Below are 20,904 nucleotides of genomic sequence, written 5' to 3'. Positions count from 1 at the left end.
AGTCATAAAATTTTACGAGTCTAAGTTCTCACACGACATGTTAAGGAAAAGTTCTGAAAATTGGTATATAAAGTGTATCGTTATTTCTCTTTGTTTATATATAAGTATATTGTATATGAAAAAAGCACTTTACTGTCTATTTAAAAAAAATGCTATTTTCTTGAGTTATGAATTCTGTTTACGACTGGCGATCGCGATAACTTCGAACAACTATATTTAAACCATTTTGGTTATAATTTTTTTCTTTTGTTTCAGAAATATGGACGAGTACTTCAAGTGGAGTCAGCATGTGAATACGTAACATAACTTGAAACATATATTTTGGTATATACTGTGAAGTGACGTCAGCGATATGCCAGCGATACTATCCAAGATCCGGGAGCAGGCCTCTCGGGTACAGCCTTCGATAGCCGTGGGAGTAGGAATTGGGGTGGCCCTAGCCGCCTGCGCTGTGTACGGAACCCGCGAGAAAAAACAACCCCCGCCTTGCAATAACAACAATAATTATAAGGTAACAACAATGACATTCTATAGATATTATAGACAAATCACGTCATATACACAACCACCTTGAGACTTATGATGTTAAGTCTCATACGCCCAGTTATTTCACTAGCTACGGCGCGCTTCAGACCGAAACTCAGTAATGCTTACACATTATTGCTTCACGGCAGAAATAGGCGCCGTTGTGGTGTCCATAATCCAGCCGGCATTTTGTGCCATCGACATCTTTTGGCCTAGGACTGGCCGGGACTTCCCTATTCTTTTTATGCTCCGGGAAAGCACAGGGAACTTAATTAATTATCGCTATACCTAGCAGCGCTGTTATCAGATGACAAGCTGGTTTTCCCTATTGCCCTTATTCCCTTGTCTATATGAGGAAGGGTAATAAAGCAAAAAGCTTAGTGGCCGGTGAAGTTGGCATCCGAAGCTCGTACGAGATTAAATTAAATCAAGTAAAGTTGCAATTCTAAATTATAAGTACCAATTGAAACGTGCATATATAATTCATTTATGATAACATCTAGTCGCTGTCACACAGATACAGCGTGTTTAGACACATTACAATTTAATATAATGGCTCACGGCTTCTCACAGTAGTCAAGATTTAATTATTATCTTTGAAATGTCGGAACTGTCAATCTGGGTGTGGTTTAATTTAAATTGTCATCTTTGCAATGGCATATTGTCATTTGTAGACAAGGTCTTAAAATTGTTGTAGGATTTGTTATATTCCGAAAAGTGACAAACATTTGTGGCGTGCAAATTGTGGAGCGATAAATCTATGTATGACGAAGTTTTTTAACCAGTGTGTGTTGCCAGTGATGACTTACGGTACGCAGACGTGGTCGCTAACTATGGGCCTGATGAGAAAGCCCACGGTCGCTCAAAGGGTAATGGAGAGGGTTATACTCGGAGTCTCCCTGCTAGATCAAATCACAAATGAGACGATCCGTAGGAGAATCAAAGTCACCGACATAGCCCAGATGGTTGTGAGGTGGCAATGGGCAGGGCCATAGTTCGAAGAACAGATGGCCGTTATGGTAGTAAAGTACTCAAATGACGACTACTTACCGAAAGGTTGGTAGGCCCCCTACAAGATGGACCGACGATCTGGTCAAGATCGCCGGAATTGTTTCGACGAGGGCAGCGCAGGACCGATTATTATTCGATCTTTGGGGGAGACCTTTGTCCAGCATTGGGCGTCTTCCAGCTGAGATTATGATGATGATGAAATGTATGTGGGTGAGTGGACGGATTCAGCGACTCTTAGTGTACGGTTTCTTCGGGTACGGAACCACTTATAAAAACGCATTTAATTGACCCGACGTCTCCATCTCAAAAAACCACAGAGTAGACAGGAAAGAAGTGAAACTTCTTTTTGACATAAAATTTTTCTACTATTTACAACTTAATAGAAATTGGGTCGATAAAGCTAAGGAAGAAATCCGTATTAAATTAAAGCTATTTTATTATTATAGACATGCATACAAATATGTCTTTTTATTTTATCATTTTCAATCTAATATAATATTATTATTTACGTCACTATACTGAACTTTGATAAAAAAAACAACATGGCGCGTAACCGAAAATCGTGACGACATTGATATAAAATTTCTCTGATACGTCGATAAAGAAGGTTTACTTGAATTATGATAATGGATTATTGGACGCTGATGTATCCTCGGAACAGAAATAAGCTTAACAGGAAAACACGATTATATCTTGAACATGAACTTTTTCACAATTACTCTGAACAAGGATAACTGCATCACGAGATGTGCGTTTATAAATATCATACAATCTTATAGAAGAAACGTTTTGTAGATAATTCATAATCTGAGGCTTTGATCACAAGGTGGTGGCCTATTACCTGACTATTACAAATAGTACATTGTTCACCAATGCTAGGGATTCCTGCGGCGTAATTTGGGACACCAGCCTCAATACACCAGGGTAGTGAATCCCATTTTCTCCCGAATGATGATGTATAGAGCTTTATAATACACATACGATGAAAAGAAAAAGAAATTATTATTATAATGAAATAAATTTTTACCAAACTAATGAGAGCTATTTGAAGTCTCTTTGACAGCCTTTTAAAAAAGAGATATACTTAGCTTGTATAAAAATTGTAAAAGTATCAACTAAATATTTAATAGCCAAAAAAATGAACAGATGTATTTATATAATTTCTTCGGCGGTATAATGATGCAGTTTCGGCCCAGTTGTAACTTCAGTACGAATGTACTTTCAGAGAGTAATAATCCTGAATAATAATAAATCAGTAAGCTTTAATATATTATAATACTATTCAAAATTTGGTGTAAATAGGAAAATGTTAGGAAAAATAAAATATTAGGGTGTTTTATTTTGTATGAGAAGAGGCCTTTGAGATGGCAGTATGCTTAAAATAAAGTATGTATCTAAACAAGTTTTATAATTAAAAACTGGACAAGTTTTATAATTACGCCTTACGATACAATATAATAATAATATAATAATATCCGGACGACCGAGCCTTGCTCGGATTTTTAAGAATGTACAAAACTTGAACAAAAAAAAAACTAATAGGACTTCTGGATTCGAACCGGGGTCTTCTGCTTTCCGGATCACCCAATGTCCCATCTGAGCTATAATAGTCTTGTATATAGTGGCGAAAATTACCTTTGTATTCTAATGTTATTGTAGCTGTTTCTCATTCAAACATGGATAAAACCATTTTTTTTAAATTGAAACCTAGCTCTATCGATTTATCACCCCCCAAATGCCCTGCATACCTAATTTTATAAAAATCGTTGGAGCCGTTTCCGAGATTCAGATTATAAATATATATATATATACAAGAATTGCTCGACGTGGCTCTTAAATATCCCAAGTCGTAGCGGTTCGGGAATACTGTAGTCATTTGCCAGTACATAATTCCCCAAAGTGGCTGTACGAGGCAAATATTTTCTTGCGGAACGTGCGATTGTGGAATGCGAAACATCAGCGTGATGCAATTTCACATTTAGACGCGATGTCCGGTGATGAAATTCGGGTCGAAATGTTATTCGCCTGAATTGCTATTAATGTTGTTTTATTACAATTGCTTCTTCCGTTCACCTTCGATGAACTAACATTAGGAGGCAATTTAAGTGACAGCCACTAGAAGAGTAGCGTTTTTACTCTTTATAAGCCGGAAACTCGTGTGCTTTTGACGTAGTGAAGGAGTTGCATAAGTTGCGGGGATCACATTGATATCTGTCCCACATTTGTGATCTGGGGCAAAGATAACCATGGGCTGCTTTTTTATATGCTTCGCCTGTATACTAATATATTAAAGCTTCTTTTACAAAGACGCTTACTATAGTTATAGCAGATTATATAGAAGATAATGATGCATGATTCTTGACTGGTTCTGCAAAATTGTATATGTTATTATATGTTAAAAGATAGGCTGGAGTTTCTTATCAATTCTTCTCTGCACCTTTATGAACTGATGTAGCTTCACGAAGTTTACCAAGTGTTGTCGCAATGTTATGTTCTTGTCACTTCCTGTGGTAAATCAATATATTTATAATATTTTCTATATGTCTATCTGTGTAATGAAATCTGTGAATTGTCCAAATTACTTGAAATTTGCATACCAAGGTCCGAGGAGAATACAATATATTAGTGGTTAAAATTACGGATTTGTACTGAAAAAATTGAATACGTTTTTTTTTTAATTTAACATATTTATTCAATCAACCATATTTACCATTATTATCTATACATTGCTGCCATCTAATGGTAAGGTCATTTATGCCTTTGCAATAGAAATGTGGTGATCTAGATCCGACAAACTGTGTGAAAGAATTTTGTACTTTCTCCTGAGAAGAAAACTTTTTATCATACAAATTGTCCAAATCACGAAAATAATGGTAATCCGTTGGAGCAAAATCTGACGAATGGTTTCTAATTGCATTTCCTGTAGAGTTAAAACGGTTTCTCGTGGTATATGAGGTCTCGCGTTATCATGGTGCAATAATGGTGAAGATCGATTCAATCGGGGTTGTTTCACTGCTAGTTTTGCTATCATTGTTCGGTGCCCGGCACAGTAGACATCTGCTATTATTGCTTGACCAGATCGGAGAAAGCTGCGGTAAATAACACCACCTGAGACTACCGAATAGTTACTATTTACCTTTTTAAGCTTTGCTTTAGCACATTGTTGCGGCGTTTGATCTCCCCAGCTCAAACAAGTCAAAACAAACAACAAGGTCATTGCATTTTTTGTTTACGGTTATTGTGAAGAATCCAATTTTCATGTCGCATGTCACAAATCGATTCAATATTCTTTCTTTTTTGTATCGATTCAACAAGGCAACACAAGTTACAACACGCGTTTCTTTCTGCAGATCAGTCAAATCATGAGGCCCTTTCATATTTTATTTTATTTTATTGATTTGACGCAAATGAGTCAAAATTGTTGGTTAGGTAACGTTAAACCATGCCGCAAATTCCTGGGTGCTTTTGACTCGGATCGGCTTCCACTATCTCTTTCAATTCATTGTTTTTCACCTGTGTGAGCGGTCTTCCACGTGGTTCATTCTTCAAATCAAAGTATCCATCACGAAAGCGTTTAAACCAAAATCGCACTGTACGTTCATTGGCAGTCCCCTCTCCAAACGCAACATTAGCAGTTAGTTCCGCGTCGGAACTCGTATTCAAAAATCACTCGAATTTTCGAAGTATCCATCTTTCTTGTCTAAGCTGAATAAAAAAAACAACTAACTAAGTCGATAATCGAATGTTGCACATTTTTTCAAAGAAGAACTGCATAGGTACCATATACTATGTGAAAAAGTTTCACTCAAAATCTCACAACCTATTACAATAAAACGGCAATTTCATACTTTAACCTCTATTTTTTTTTTAGATGACCAGGTATAAGAAGAAAGGTTTAGTTATTATATGTACTTTTGATGCTGTTTTTAATACAAAAAATAAATGAAATATATTATACTTAGTAAAAAAAACTTACTAAAAGTATTGAAGATTTTTTAATTACAATTTAGGTTTTGCTTCAACCACTATAATTTATTTATAAATTTTTGGTGCTAACATTATTTATGATTTATTTTTAAAGCAATCAATAAGAAATACAACACGGTCAAGGTTAATTAAAGCATTGCTTCGATACAGTGCGTTTACCTGAGTAATAAATTGTTAATTTTTTCTTTGATTTTTTACATATTATAATATACATGTAGATGAAAAAGAATAGATTATTAATTTGTTTGATGTATGTTATATTACGGATCTTATCGCAGGACCGATTGTCATGGCTAATAATTTCTACGTACGGTTTCGAAGCTTAAAATGGTATATAAGGGAGACAGACTTATGCAACAACTGAACAGCGTCATCTCTTTCTCACGCCGCGGACCACAGAAATTTCTTTCGTCCATTCCATAAGCGATTCAAACGCCATTCAGTTATAGGCACTTCATGGTACGAATCTTAGAGATTCAGCTTAGGTGCCTAAATGCATCGGAATTGAATCGCTAATTAAAAGTTGATGGTAGGCCTTCAGTTTTATCAAGTCTTGTAACAGTAAGTATAAGCAATATTTTATGTATATATTTTGAGTGCATGCAAGTAAATTTGTTGCTGCTAAATTTCAGGTAGCGAAGAATGGTACGCTTCAAGCGGTGGCGAACGGCGGAGCGGCGGCGGAGAAACAGACGTGCGGCGGACGGTGTGGGGCCGATCAGTGTGCGCTCTGCCGGGGAGACGTCGACACGGACAACAAACAGAATATAGTACGTTATTATTGATATATTATATGGAACAGGAGAAGAAACGAGCCTACGGGTCACTCATAACATTCTCTTGCACCACCAGAGGAATCACAGGGGCGTTACCGGCCTTTAAAGAAGGTGTACGCGATTTTTTTTGAAGCTAACCACGTCGTATCGTCGCGGAAACACCGCACAATGATGACCACAGCTTAGTTGTATGTGGAAGAAAGTTGCTTGAAAACTGCATTTTGTGGCGTGTCGTGCGAAGGTGGAATTCGGTGGCATGTATCTGGTCAAACAGTTCTTATAAATGCGATAGAGGGCACACAATGAAGCGACTTCTCTATGCAACGTCAAGTGATCCAACCGTTCACAGAACACTGGGTCCTGTAACTGTCGTTATATTATTATATCAGGCATAATTATGAACAGATCTTTCTGAGAAAATCTGTGCTGAATAATTTATTGCTGTGTTCCGTTTTGAAGGCGACGGGTTTCATTGTAATTATAGACAGGGGCGCCAAAATGCTAAAAATAAGTTATCATGGATAGAAAGAAAGAAATGAATACAATTATGAATGTCGAAGATTTTATCACCACTTTGGAAAAGTTGAGCTTTAATGAGAAGTGACAAAAAAGTCATTGCAACTCTGTTAAATCCGTATTTACAATTTCAGCATTTTATACAATTGCAGGTATATAAAATGATGTAGGTTCCAAAATTACTCAAACGTTTTGACTTAGGGACTTACTTGTGTTAGTAAAAAAAAAAGAAATGATCAATCATAACAAAAATCAAAAGAGTAAAGAGTGCAGTAGTTTTATAAATTTGAATGCATCATGATTGGCCACAAGCAGTGCCCGTTCACGAGCATGACGCATCGACCAGCTATCGCGTCTGTCACATATGTGTAAGGGATGGGGCCTAGGGCGCGCGCCTAAGATAAAGAAATAAAAATAAACATACCCACATCCGTGTTCCTTGTTCGCAACAACGAAAGGTTCGATAAAGGCCGCCGAAAGACCATCTCACTGTACCCTTGATAAAGAGCTACGGTTGTCGTTAACGGCATTGACATTAAAATGCATAAAGCATATATTTTTTTTTTTTAATTAATTCGTGGCAGAGAAGCCGCTTGTTATACGAATCTATCCCGCTCTGCTATTACTCTCACCGCTAACCGACTGAATTTGAATTTAACTATAATAATCATAATAGATCGGACAGTCTGGGACTAGTGCCTTAGATATTCAGCTGTGGAGTAGTAGGATTTACGACAGAGCCATTTTTACCACCAGAACTCCTATAATTTCCTCAAAAAGTTTCAGGAATAACAGCGGATATTACTTTAATTTCAGGAAGATGCTGATGATACACAATCGGTGGAAGAACACGTGCCAGGACTCAACCTAGAGTTCCTGAGGCAGCTGATGTCCTTGGCCAAGATCATGGTGCCTGGGTTCCGAAGTCACGAGGTGGCGCTCCTGACGGCGCACACACTCTGCTTGTTTTCTAGAACCTTCCTCTCCATATATGTTGCGTCCCTGGAAGGATCTATTGGTAAGTCGTTATGGTCTTATAAAGGTAATTGGTAACAATACTTTTTCGTAATTGAAAAAAATTGGTTAAAAAAAGCTTATGAAAACCGGTATTCATTAATATTTTCATGGAAGAGTATTACAAATGAGCATACAAATCACGTGATAGTAAGTGATTGCCGCAGCTCATACTCTCTTGTAACAACAGAGGAATCACAAGAGCGTTGTCGACCTTATAAAGCATCGAATAAACGTACTATCGAAAAAAAAAGTTAGCCCTGGGTTCTCGCCCCCTGAGCTCATCCAGTGCCCGTCTTACCAAGGTAGTCAGTCTGTTTTAAATCTCAAACCCGAATGGTTGCGAATAATCGTGAAGTAAATACTATTTTTTTATTTCATCAATAAAGTTAATTGTGGAATAAAAGAGTTAAAAAAAAACTCCTTTCAAGTTATCTCTTATAACAAAACGAAATACCATTAAACTAAGAGTGCTGGAGACGTTATCTCCATAGATGTTGCTTCATTTACCCCATCGATCGAAAATATTAGCACAACTAAAATTTTGAAATCAATGTATATGACGGGGAGAGCGGGTCACATGGTGTGGGATCCTGATGTTTGTCCATTGTTTGTAGGCAATTAACACGACAGTAAGTCTTGCAAACACACAGGTACACTTCACAAAATAATTAACGTAATAAGATCGTGGTGTTCCCGGCATGGGCGTGTGACACAACCGCCTCGCTCGATAGTTTTCCCCTGACAAACCGGCTTGGCGCTTGCCCGGTATCGGCTCTCGCACCGCACGCCGATTACACCCGAGCTAACACGAATACCGAATCATCTTCGTACTTGTTTCTTGGCTCGACATTCTTGACTACGACACGTACTATAATTTATTGTTACAGTAAAACACATAGTACAAAAGGATATGCGAGCGTTCGCAGCGCTTCTGATGCAGTGGTTCGGTATCGCGATCCCGGCCACCTTCATCAACTCCATGATCAGGTATCTGGAGAGCAGGCTGGCGCTGGCCTTCCGCACCCGGCTGGTGAACCACGCCTACGAGCTGTACTTCAAGAACCAGACCTACTACAGGGTCGCTAACCTCGACGCCAGGATAGAGAATGCTGATCACAGGTAAATAAAAATGCATTTGTAGAGACTGCCAATAGAAGTAAAACATAGAACTATTAGTATTAAAATTAAATATTTCATAATGTTTAAATACAATTACATTATTAATTAAAACTTATTTTCTATTATATTTTAATCAAACAAAAACACTATTTGAAAAATGCACTGCAATTTAACTTATAAGATATACACAACACTAATGTTACAAAATACGTCAGCTGTATAGCTACAGTTATACTGCTGTAAGCATTTCGGTGCAGGCAACAGCGATTCTCTTTCCCAAAATAAAGGTTAACCGAAAGAATCATTAGTCATTGTTCTTTTATATATGGCGGGGGAAGAAATAATAATAAATATTATTATTTTTTACACAAATTATCTTGCCCCAAGTTAAGCATATATAGCCTGTGTTATGGGTTACAAGACAATGATATATTTAATACAATATACTTAAACATACATAAATTCATATAACATACATATAAACATACATAAATACATTTAAACATCCATGACTCGGAAACAAACATCCATATTCATCATATAAATGCTTGCACCTACCGGGATTCGAACCCCGGACCTCAAGCTTAGTAGGTAGGATCGCTAACCACTCGGCTATACAGGTCGTAAGAAATGCCTAGTTTATGCGTCATGCTCGAGAACGCTATTTGCGGTTACTCGTCGGATACCTGTCAACACAAAGTCACATTCACACGCTTAGCTACAACATATTTAATTTAGAAATAAACACAACCTCCTTTGTCTCTTAATGGGGAAAGGAAGAGACTACCTTTCTTACATTAATCACATTCCTAAAAAACTTTCCTGGCATTTAACACTATCTGATTATTGGTATTCCTGACCAAATCCATTCTTAATACATGACTTAATTGTGGAAAGTACATCTATGTTGAAATACTGTCTGAGTTCTGTAGCTTTTGCCGTATCAGACAGCTGCCTGATGTGAATACAGATCGTTTGGTCTATTTTGCGTACTTCTAAAGCATTATATCATACGGTTTTATTGTGGAGAATACTGCGGATACTTCAAAGTATTTTTGTGCTCCAAAACAGGGCTATTAGAGCAATGTATAATTTGCTTCGGGGAAACCTTACCCAACAATTCCATCGAAAATTAGTTGTCAGTCTATAAGCTGAGTCACTAGGGAAAATAATCCAAAATGGCGTCGTTTATCATTTTTTATAATTGTCACTGTATACAATATACATTCTTCAGTACTTCGTGTAAAAAAATCAAATCTAAATGAAGTACAAAAAATCATAAGGGCCAATGAGAAGAGCGGAGTTACTAAAGCTAGTATTACTTTTTTTCTGACTGTACTTGCAAATACAAGGCGCCATTTTAAATTATTTTATTTATTGACTAGAATTATTCTTTATGAAACGCACATATTTAATAAAAAATCAAACGCACATTTATACTTATAAATAAAATTGGAGTGTCTGTTTGTAATATTGAAATAACCGTTTTTTACTACATGTATATGAATATATATACATGTAACATACACAAAAATAATTTTTTTTACAATTTTTGTCTGTCTGTCTGTTTGTTCCGGAATCTCTGAAATGGCTGGACCTATTTTGACGGGACTTTTATTGGCAGGTAGCTGATGTAATAACGAGTATATAAGCCTACGTTTATTTTAGAAAAATTAAAGTAATGTTGCAATGTCCAAGAAACGGTCTAAATCTAAAAATAATTTATATGGCAAAAATGTAAAGAGGTTTGCCGGGTCAGCTAGTTATTAATAAAACTACAAAAAGTATTAATTACCAAGACCTTCATATACGTACAGACATCGCGCGAGTTGAATGCAGATTTTAGGAATGCGATAGTGATGTGACCTAATTATAATTGATAACGATTATCACGAGTGTGTCGATAAATTTAAAAAAAGCTTCAAGCTTACAATTTTAACCTAATAATTAAATCTCAATTGTTTTGCTTTGCCTTTTTTCAACACACTTTTCGCTAAAAGGTCTTAAACAATTTTCGTCAATTCTAGTGTTTGGCGATGAATAAAAACTCGTATTATTAAACTCAAATAAATAACACTAAATATAAAAACACTTCTCGTTTCACATCCAGGGACCCCACAAAACTACAAGTGCTTTGCTGTAGAAGTACATTATTTCAGAGAAACTGTTTTTTGTATCTGCATAAAACTCTATAATCTTTTATAAGGCATTTCTCATCGAAATTGAAAATATACCTTCGTAAAAACTGCTTATATTTCCTAAACGAATATTTAATATAAAAAAATTGACATTTTTTTAATAAAATATAATAATATACATAATACTGCTACTAATCTTTTGTTAAATTGTTTTTATTTGTTAGTAATGTATTTTGTAAAATTTGCACGTCATAGATGTGGCAAACATGTATTTTATAATATTTATGTAACATCAATCTAACAGGTTTATGCAAATAAAAACTTTGACTTTGAGAACACGGAATCGCAACTTTAATATAAACGCGATAAATCGATAAGCGACGACTATGTCACAGCACTACACTCGACTGCATTTAACGCGCACGATAACTAGTTTTAAATACTATTTCAGATTGACCGAAGATGTGTCGGTCTTCACACAGTCCGTGGCGCATCTCTACAGTTCCCTAACGAAGCCATGCTTCGATCTGCTCCTCATTGTGCTTACCCTGGCCAGCTACTCCAGCAAGATGAAGGGGAATATCTTTATAGGTGATCTATAATATAATATAATTTTATTCAAATAACGCGAACGTACAGAATTAAAAAAATAGGTTTCGCAAATGTAGTAAGCAGGATGTTCAGATAATGGTAATTGATTCGCCCTCCTTATCACAATGTAGTGTCTAATCTTGAAGAACCCAAAAAATTCTGAGCGGCACTACAATTGCGCTCGTTACCTTGAGACACAAGATGTTAAGTCTCATTTGCCCAGTAATTTCAGTAGCTACGGCGCCCATTCGGACCGAAACACAATAATGCTTACACATTACTGCTTCACGTTATAAAAAGGCGCCGTCGTGGTACCCATAATCTAGCCGGCATCGTGTGCAAAGTAGCCTACCACTGGTAAATGACCTTTATCGCCTCTTACGACACCATTGGGTCTGGGACTTCCCTATTCTTTTTATGCCCGGGGGAAGAACCCGTACCTTCGTTTGTCCTACTTTTTCATAAAAAAATAAATAACCTTATGTTCCAAATTGCAGGCCCCGGAATTGCTACAGTGGTAATTTGCTGCACGGGTCAGTTGCTGAGGATACTAAGCCCAAGGTTCGGTGCTCTGGCTGGAGAGGAGGCCAGGATGAAGGCAAACCTGAGACACGTGCACTCGAGACTCATCGCCCACGCTGAAGAAGTTGCCTTCTATGGTGGACATAAGGTATGATTGTGTCAGCTGTGAAAACGTCGAAAAAAAAATTAGCTCTATTTTGAGCAATGCTCGCACGAAGCTTTTCACGCACACTAAAGTAATAAACCTGGCCTGTCTTCATCGGTTGTCTAGCAGCAATATCTAGACGTATAAAATATCTACGGACTTACCTTTTGGGTATGTAGTAAGGCAGCTTTGTGTGAAGCGATATTATCTTTCCGTTACACTGATAATATTATGATCTCAATCGTGACACAACAAATCAATAAACAACCAAAATTTTTATGTGAAACTTCATAAAAACGCGCTAATATGCTTGCCTGTGTCACATTGAATCTTGAACCTTCAAAGTGTGTTTGAAGTTATTAAGTCAAGTTATCCTCCTCCTCCTCCCTGCGTCGTAATCCTCAGTACTGAGGGTCGTGACCACCCCTCTGTATCACTTTCTCACGTATGATCGCTCTCCATCTATTCCTGTCTCTGCCGGTGTGAAAGGCATTGTGAACCGTAGAGTCGAGGGCGGAGCGGATCTGATCGGACCATCGTGTTGGACTGCGTCCACGAGGCCTCTTCCCATCTATTTTGCCGACCACAATGAGCCTCTCAAGGTTTCCATCGTCCTTCCTTGCGATGTGACCGAAGTATTCTAAAACTCTGCGCAGACATTCGGAAGACAATCGCGAGGAGATCCTGAGTTCACGCAGTATGGAGAGATTAGATCGAAATGCTGTCCAGGGGATACGGAGCATCTTTCTCCAGCACCATATCTCAAAAGCGTCAATGCGTTTGCGGTCTGCAGCTTTCAGTGTCCAAGTCTCAGCGCCGTACGAAAATATTGAGAAGACTAGGGTCCGTACCAGTTTGGTCTTAGTTTTTACGGAAATGTTGCGATCTCTCCAGATTCTTCCAAGCTGAGACATAGCGCTCTTAGGCATGCCAATTCTCCTGCGTACTTCCCTCTCGCACGAACCATCGTTACTTATGTTGGAACCCAGGTAGATAAAGTTGTCCACCATTTCTAGGCCCAGCGTACCAGTTAGTTCCAACTTCCCAGATCTATCCACCACCATGACTTTGGTCTTGGACCTGTTTATGGGAAGTCCCATCTCTCCACTAATCCGCTCCATACGTTCAAGAAGTGCAGCCATTTCTGACTCATTTGCTGCAAGAAGAGTAGTGTCATCGGCGTAGCGCAAGTTGGTGATTTTCACGCCACCAATTGTGATGCCTCCCTCCCATTTCTCGCAGGTACGTCTCATAATGTGCTCTCCATAGGCGTTGAAGAGAATGGGCGACAAAATGCATCCCTGGCGCACTCCTTGATGAAACTTAAAGGGTTTCGAGGTTGTTTTATCAACTCTTACAACTCCCTGGCTTGAGCCATACAGGGTGCGAAGCAAAGTGATGAGATGATTTGGTACACCAAGCTCTTGCAGAACCCTCCATAAGCAACTCCAATTAACACAGTCGAAAGCCTTACTGTAGTCGACGAAGCACATTAGCACTGGTGTATCAAACTCGTATGCCTTCTCAATGAGCTGCCTGACATTGAGAATCTGCTCCCGAGTGCCCTTGCCCTTCACAAAACCAGCTTGCTCCTCCGGAATTTGCCAATCCAGATAGTAGTGGATGCGATTATTGAGAATATGAAGCAAAATTTTGCTGGCATGCGAGATGAGGGATAAGGTTCGATAATTGCCGCAGCTCTTGGTTGACCCTTTCTTATGCATCGGAAGAATTACGGATTTCGACCAGTCCCGCGGCCATTCACCGTTTTGCCAGTCAAGTTATAATAATTGTAAAATTAATGATATGTTTCAGATCTTTTATTTATTCACAGAATAACCCTTAAAATTTGAATCTTATAGGTGGAGTTGGACCAACTGCAATCGGCCTACAAGGAGCTAGTCGGTCAGATGACGTCAGTGTTCAACAAGAAGCTGTGGTACGTGATGCTGGAGCAGTTCTGTATGAAGTACCTCTGGTCCGGCACCGGGATGGTGATGCTCGCCTTGCCTATCCTTACCGGAAAGAAGTTGGATGGTAAGAGCTCTTACGAATAAGTGATAGAATGAGATATTAGGCTCACCTGAAGTTTAAGAAAGAAAAAAAAATTCAATGAAATATATCCTTATTGCACACCACAAAATAATTAAATAAATCAAGAATACATAACAAGCAATAGGCGGCCTTATCTCTTAAAATCGATTTCTTCCAGGCAACCTTAAACGAAAAAGTTTTAGTTTTTTTTTGTTTGGGAAACAGACAGCCATTTTTACAAAATTTTTACACAACAAATAGATTAATAAATGCTTATTACAACCTTCCACATATTATGTTTTTAAATTGCTTAAGCTCAGAATAACATATAACACAAATATTAATATAATACAAAATAGGTTCTATATTCTATACTTATGAGATTAAGTGCTTCTTTTTTATGTTAGACTTACATCGACACTGTCTTTGGTAAGGACATTCTTAGGTACACGAGGACTACAAGTAAAAAGGTCAAAACGGACATCATGGTTAAGCTTGAAAATAAGATACAGTAAATAAGGTACAAAAGTGTTCAAAGGCATAAAATAAAAAAATAAACAGCATAAATAAATAAAAAAATCAAAATATGTCCTATTTAATAAAATTAAAACGAAAATCTTTTAAACTCGCTTTCGAATTCAATCTTTTTAGTTTCTTCAATAAGAAAAGGAACCGTGTTGTCTACAGCTGCTGTCAACAGGTCGACTTGGTAGGTACCTGAAAAACAGTGTTGGAAGTCAATTCCAAAAATACTGAGTGAATGTCCTTTTCATGACGCCGTATTTTATGTTTGTTAATTTTACTATGTATATATATTTTGTGTTGTCATGAATAAATGCATACTTTACTTTAAATAATAACAAGTTATGAATTTGTCACAGTGATAAATAATAATTTATTTAATTAATTTAATTTATGAAACTTAGCTGATTATAAGCTTAACATTATCTTTGTTTTCGTTTGTCATTTGGCAACTGAAATAGCGCGTTTTATCAAACAAAGGCATAAAAAGCATTTATTTTCTCAAAATTGATTCCTTTAGAATTCTTTTTGATGTCATTTCTAATAACTACTAGATACTACAACCGCTTCGGAAACAAATGGCGCTCTGAGAGAGAAGAAGAGGCGTAAGAAACTCTCCCAGCATTCTTTTTTTGTGCTCTTTTCAATAAAAATATACAATATTTTACAATCATTTCTATCGCTATAAAATAATCACAATCTAGGCCTAGGCTGTCCGATCATTTAGATATTCAGCAGTGGAGTAATAGGATTTACGACAGAGTCATTTTTTTTGTAAAACATTTAAATTTATTTATAAATAATGCCTGAACAGTGGCTGGGACTTTATTATAGAAGAGTATACATTTACCCTTAAAGCTATTATGTATCTTATGAAGCCTACTAGAATTAGTTACAAGCAATCCCTTATTTCTAGTGTTATAATAATGAATTTCACTATTAAGAGAAAAAAGGTGACGATATTTGTGAACATATATTAAATTTTCATAAATGTACTGACAATGAACAGTCATAATATTTATTTCTTTAAATTTTCCTTTGAGAGACTGTCTATAACCAAGCTGATATTATAGCACGAACAGTTCTCTTTTGCAGAACTAACACTATATCAATGTCAGCAGCATAACCCCATAGTAAAATAATAATAATACGTAATACACTAATCTAGCGGTCGCAACATTCGTGTACTCTCTAATCTTTCTAACGGCATATGCCGCAGAGCTGAGTCTATCTGCTAGATGGGCAATATGTGGACCCCACTGAAGCTTTTTATCTAACGTGATACCCAAGAAGAGTACCCGTACCCGTAGTGTCCACAAGCTCCAATCTCTGGTCATTTATAAGTACGTTGGTTTGTACCTCCGCTGTGTTTGATGTAACGAACCGTAAACACTTTGTTTTTTTTTACTGTTTAAGTGCAGATTATTCGTCTCAAACCAACGCACTATCTTTGAGAGTGCATTAATTACCTCGTCATCAATATCTTCACGTCGCTTCACTTTAAAAATAAGTGAAGTATCATCAGCAAACAAAACAATCTCATGGCTATCATCTACCACAAACGGTAGATCGTTAATATATATAAGAAACAAGAATAGACCCTGTAGAACACCTATTCCCACAGGTTTACCCGAAGACCGTTTGCCATTTACATCGACTATCTGAACTCTTTCGCTTAAATATAATTTTAACAGATTTAGCTCTAGGCTCTATTTTTCACTTTATAATACAATAGTTTTAGGAGTAAAGCTATATGGTAGACGCAGTCAAATGCTTTGGACAAATCATAAAAAATGCCCAATGCATCCTGTGCACATCTTTGACGCCTGGGAAGATTTCCCAGGCGTCAAAGATGTGCTCAATGAGTCTTAGTAGCCGCATTAATTGTTGATAAGCCCCTAGTCAAACCAAATTTGATTTTTGTTCGTTAATTTACAAAAATGCATTTGTAGCTGTTGAAGCAAAACTTTTTCAAAAATTTTACTAAAAACAGGCAGCACAGAAATAGGTCTGAAATTAGCAGGGTCAAAAGAACTGCCCGATTTAAACAAAGGAATAACTTTGCTGTATTTCATGAGGTCAGGGAACACACCCTCATCTATGCATTCATTAAATATTATTGCTAATTCAGGTGCTATAATGTCAAGTATGTATTTTACAATATTAGTCGAATGGCCCCAAATGGTCTTTTGTATTTTTTAGGTTAATTAATTTAAAGATTTTTATTATATCGCTAACTGTAACATACTTAAATTTCAAATCAGTGTAAGATACTGGTACGTGTAATTTAAGCATATCATGTGCTGCTTTTGGTGAAGAGTTAAGTTCTTTGTTCGTGACAATCGGGATTTCGGAGAAGTATTTATCAAATTCATTTGCAATTTCTATTTCCGAATTTATAACGCGATTATTAATATTTATACAGATAGCGGTGTTACGGCAATTCGATCTACCAGTTTCATTGTTAATTACACTCCAAGTCTTTTACTTTACTGTTTTTAATTTTATCTGCAATGGACCGTCTTTTCGCTTCATGACAAACTACTTTATAGAGCTTGGAGTATTTTTTTTACATATATTTTAATCTGAACAAAGTCAAAATACGCTCTATAGATCTCATACTCAGTCTTGTGCCATTGTTCCGAAAAAATCTTTTATTATTTTGTTTATATTAAAATTATCATTAATTACTTGCAGGTACCGTGGGTGAGGGTATCAGTGCTCGGACGGAATACATGACAACCTCGCGAAACCTGCTCAACTCGGCTGCCGACGCCATCGAGAGGCTCATGTCGAGCTACAAGGTTAGTTTGATAACATAATACATGCACATTGATAACATAATGTAAGTCATTACCCCTGAGTCACAGATTCAGACAGACGCCGGCCGTAATAATATATTCTCCTAGAACCATTCCAAGTGAGTTTCATTTCATGTATTGGTAGGTATGTAGAGTTGCCAATTTTTCTCGAACATTTGGATACCCCAGTTCCAAAGTGTAACAAGTATTAAATTTAGTAAGTTTGAGATAAGTATGAGAAATTGTTCCATAAACGATAACCCACCATTACTAATGAGAAACAAGTTCATAAGATTTTAGTTGTTACTTCCAATATTTCTTCATAAGTCTAGGATATTTACGTTTCATACAGTAACAACTCGAGATTGTTTTTATTTTGTTTGAGAACCCTTTTCTGAATTGTTATTCTTTGGAACTGATGTATCGGTTTGTAGATGTAACACATGAGTTTTATGGCTTTAGCCAACAAACATATTTTACTCTGTAAAAGTTATTTGTGTTATGTTATATTAATGTGGTTTGGTGGCATTTTATAGATTACAGAGCACAGATATAGAATCTAAAGCTATAAATAAAGAACAATACTTGATTTTAATGTACAATTAAGGTATGGTGGAAGTAAGTTATTTGAAAAGTGCACTGTGTAGATACTATGATGCTATGTAGTTGTATCGCTTACTATATCGTACCGCATGTTCATCTTGATGGCTTAGTTAATGAATAATGATGATGAATAAATGAATGAATCAAGTACGCCTCTATACGTAGGTATATAACGATTATTCTCAAATGATCTCGAACAGCATGGTAATAAACAACAAACAAGAAAGAATAAACAAGTTATTGACAAAACAACTTGGTATGTCATACTCTGCCTTAGTGTGTGAGTCGTCTCTAGGTAGGTACCTATACCTATAGGAATTTTTATGACTCCCTCGAAAATTCGACGCTTCTATCATGGTCGAAAACACACAATTAAGTGGTTTCTCTACGGAACGCCAAACAATAAAGCCATTCATATAGTACGTATAATGATTCTTGTCATTCTTCTCAGGTCTGAGACAGTCTTTTTTGAAAGGGTGGTAGTTTTTGACGTCCAATAAGTGATATTGAATCCTATTTTGAATGAAAATATTTGAATTTATTTACGTATAAATGATTTTACGAAATCAAAAAATGTATCATAAGTATATCTTTATATCTGATTCTGTATAAGTGTTTCTATTCTAAATCTATAGTTATAGTTAGAATAAGTCAATTTCTTTTCTAAATGTGGAAGCTTTTAATTGCCATTTAGAATTATGTTTAGTTGACCGATTTGTAATTGTTGCTGTAAGGTCCCCAAATAAAAAAAAAAAAATGCCATGCTTCGCTGTGGCTAAATGGTAAAGATGAAAAAAGGAAACTATTTTTTTAATATATTTGAAAATATTTTATGGTTTGTGTATTTTTATTAGTTTTATCCTTGGTGTAAATGTATAATTATCTACGTAGCCCGAAGTTGTTACATTATATTCTCTATGGGCGAAGCAATCTATCCGCAGATACAATCCACTTATTTTGAAACACATATATTGACATTGATAATATAATATACGCGTATTAAAATAACATATTAAAATATCTAATGATCGGCAAACAATTTTAAATCAAAGCAATATGTTTTAAACCTATTTGTGATTACCAGGAGATAGTAACCCTGGCCGGTTATGCGACGCGTGTGTCCGACATGCTGGTGGTATTCGGCGAGGTGGCTCGTGGGAAGTGTGTTCGCGCCGTACACGTGTCGTCACCCTCCAACGGCGGCTTCCAGGTCACCTTCCGGGATAAGCAGCCAGTGCCACAAGGTGAGTTGCATTGAACTCTAAGTGACTTCCCGATGACGTAATTTAATACATATAATATAAACGTCAGCTAAAAGCTAGTTGTCAAAGTCAACGTACTCATTATAGTGTGTGTGAAAGAAAGAGAAGGAAGTATTATGTCATCTCTAGCGCACGTGCGTTCGTGATACAGTCAGTCCGCTGTGATGGACGGCGCAAAGAGGATGTAAATACTACGTAATAAGAGGCGGAATTTAGTTTAGTGAGACGTGCAGTCATTTGACATAAGTCTGAAATAGTAATTACAATATTATGGCCACGAAGTAATAATCCGGATAAGTTTGAAAGCGAACAGTTGCTTAAAACGTAGTGGATCTCCGTTTTGAACAAGAATATATCCGTCATTTGTCAATCTATCAATGACTGCACGTTTCATATAATCGCTTCTTTACTACAGTTTCGCTAGGCTACGACGGCGGTATGTGCGTGCGTCTAAGAGCCGATAACATTGAAGGAGATGATACTATAAAGTCAAAATTAATAATCCATTCGGACCAGCGAACTTTAATATGAGAAGTGGTGAGAATTTCTTTGGGACGGTGATTTTTTGCACTGCCGTTCCATTTAAAAAGACATTTATTATAGAAGCAACTTTCCACAATGTTTTTCTGTTTATTTTAAATGATTCTGAATTCCATTAATATTTTGTATTACGCCTGACTCATAGACAGGTAGCCCTGATAAACTCTCCTAGACCCATTTAACGCGTTTTAATGGAGGGATGGAAATTAATGGATATTATCAAATACCCTGTAGCACATATGTTTTTCAGGTAAAGTGACTTACACGAACGATTTGTCGATTCGCGTGAGGAACATGCCAATAGTAACACCGTCGTGTGACGTAGTAGCCAGCGGGGTCACGCTCGACATAACTCCCGGAACACATATGCTGATCGTGGGGCCCAACGGATGCGGGAAGTCTAGGTAACATTTTATATATATACTGTAATAAAAAAGAATGTGTTTACGGATTCAAAAGGTTATGCTTCTTTTACGTAGCAAAATTTTATTTCCTATTGCTGCTGTTTTACGGAGAAAGGCTAATATTATATATTTTTTTTTTGGAATAGCAGGACAAACGAGCGTACGGGTCACCTGGTGTTAAGTGATCACCGCCGCTCACATTCTCTTGTAACACCAGAGGAATCACAAGAGCGTTTCCGGCCTTTAAGGAAGGTGTACGCGCTTTTTTTGAAGGTACCCATGTCGTATCGTCCCGGAAACACCGCACAAGGAAGCTCATTCCACAGTTTTGTAGTACGTGGAAGAAAGCTCCTTGAAAACCGCACTGTGGAGGACCGCCACACATCCAGAT

General features: G+C 36.9%; 1 protein-coding gene across 2 annotated transcripts in view; it reads left to right on the top strand.

Annotated features, from left to right (window-relative positions):
• Nucleotides 1-20,904, top strand: part of LOC126979706 (ATP-binding cassette sub-family D member) — a 115,007-nt gene that overhangs the window by 83,740 nt on the left and 10,363 nt on the right. For both annotated transcript variants that reach the window (XM_050829174.1, XM_050829173.1), the window contains exons 2-11: nucleotides 256-511; nucleotides 6,156-6,293; nucleotides 7,632-7,833; nucleotides 8,720-8,951; nucleotides 11,541-11,680; nucleotides 12,178-12,350; nucleotides 14,210-14,384; nucleotides 17,601-17,707; nucleotides 19,392-19,551; nucleotides 20,360-20,513. In XM_050829174.1, the coding sequence (XP_050685131.1) occupies nucleotides 353-511; nucleotides 6,156-6,293; nucleotides 7,632-7,833; nucleotides 8,720-8,951; nucleotides 11,541-11,680; nucleotides 12,178-12,350; nucleotides 14,210-14,384; nucleotides 17,601-17,707; nucleotides 19,392-19,551; nucleotides 20,360-20,513 (1,640 nt within the window). In that variant the 5' untranslated portion in view covers nucleotides 256-352. The remainder of the gene's footprint in view (nucleotides 1-255; nucleotides 512-6,155; nucleotides 6,294-7,631; nucleotides 7,834-8,719; nucleotides 8,952-11,540; nucleotides 11,681-12,177; nucleotides 12,351-14,209; nucleotides 14,385-17,600; nucleotides 17,708-19,391; nucleotides 19,552-20,359; nucleotides 20,514-20,904) is intronic.

The sequence above is a fragment of the Leptidea sinapis genome, chromosome 4 (assembly GCF_905404315.1).
Source record: "Leptidea sinapis chromosome 4, ilLepSina1.1, whole genome shotgun sequence".
Classification (NCBI taxonomy): Eukaryota; Metazoa; Arthropoda; class Insecta; order Lepidoptera; family Pieridae; genus Leptidea; species Leptidea sinapis.
The sequence above is the reverse complement of the archived record's forward strand: the minus strand, read 5'-3'. Positions and strand labels throughout refer to the sequence as shown.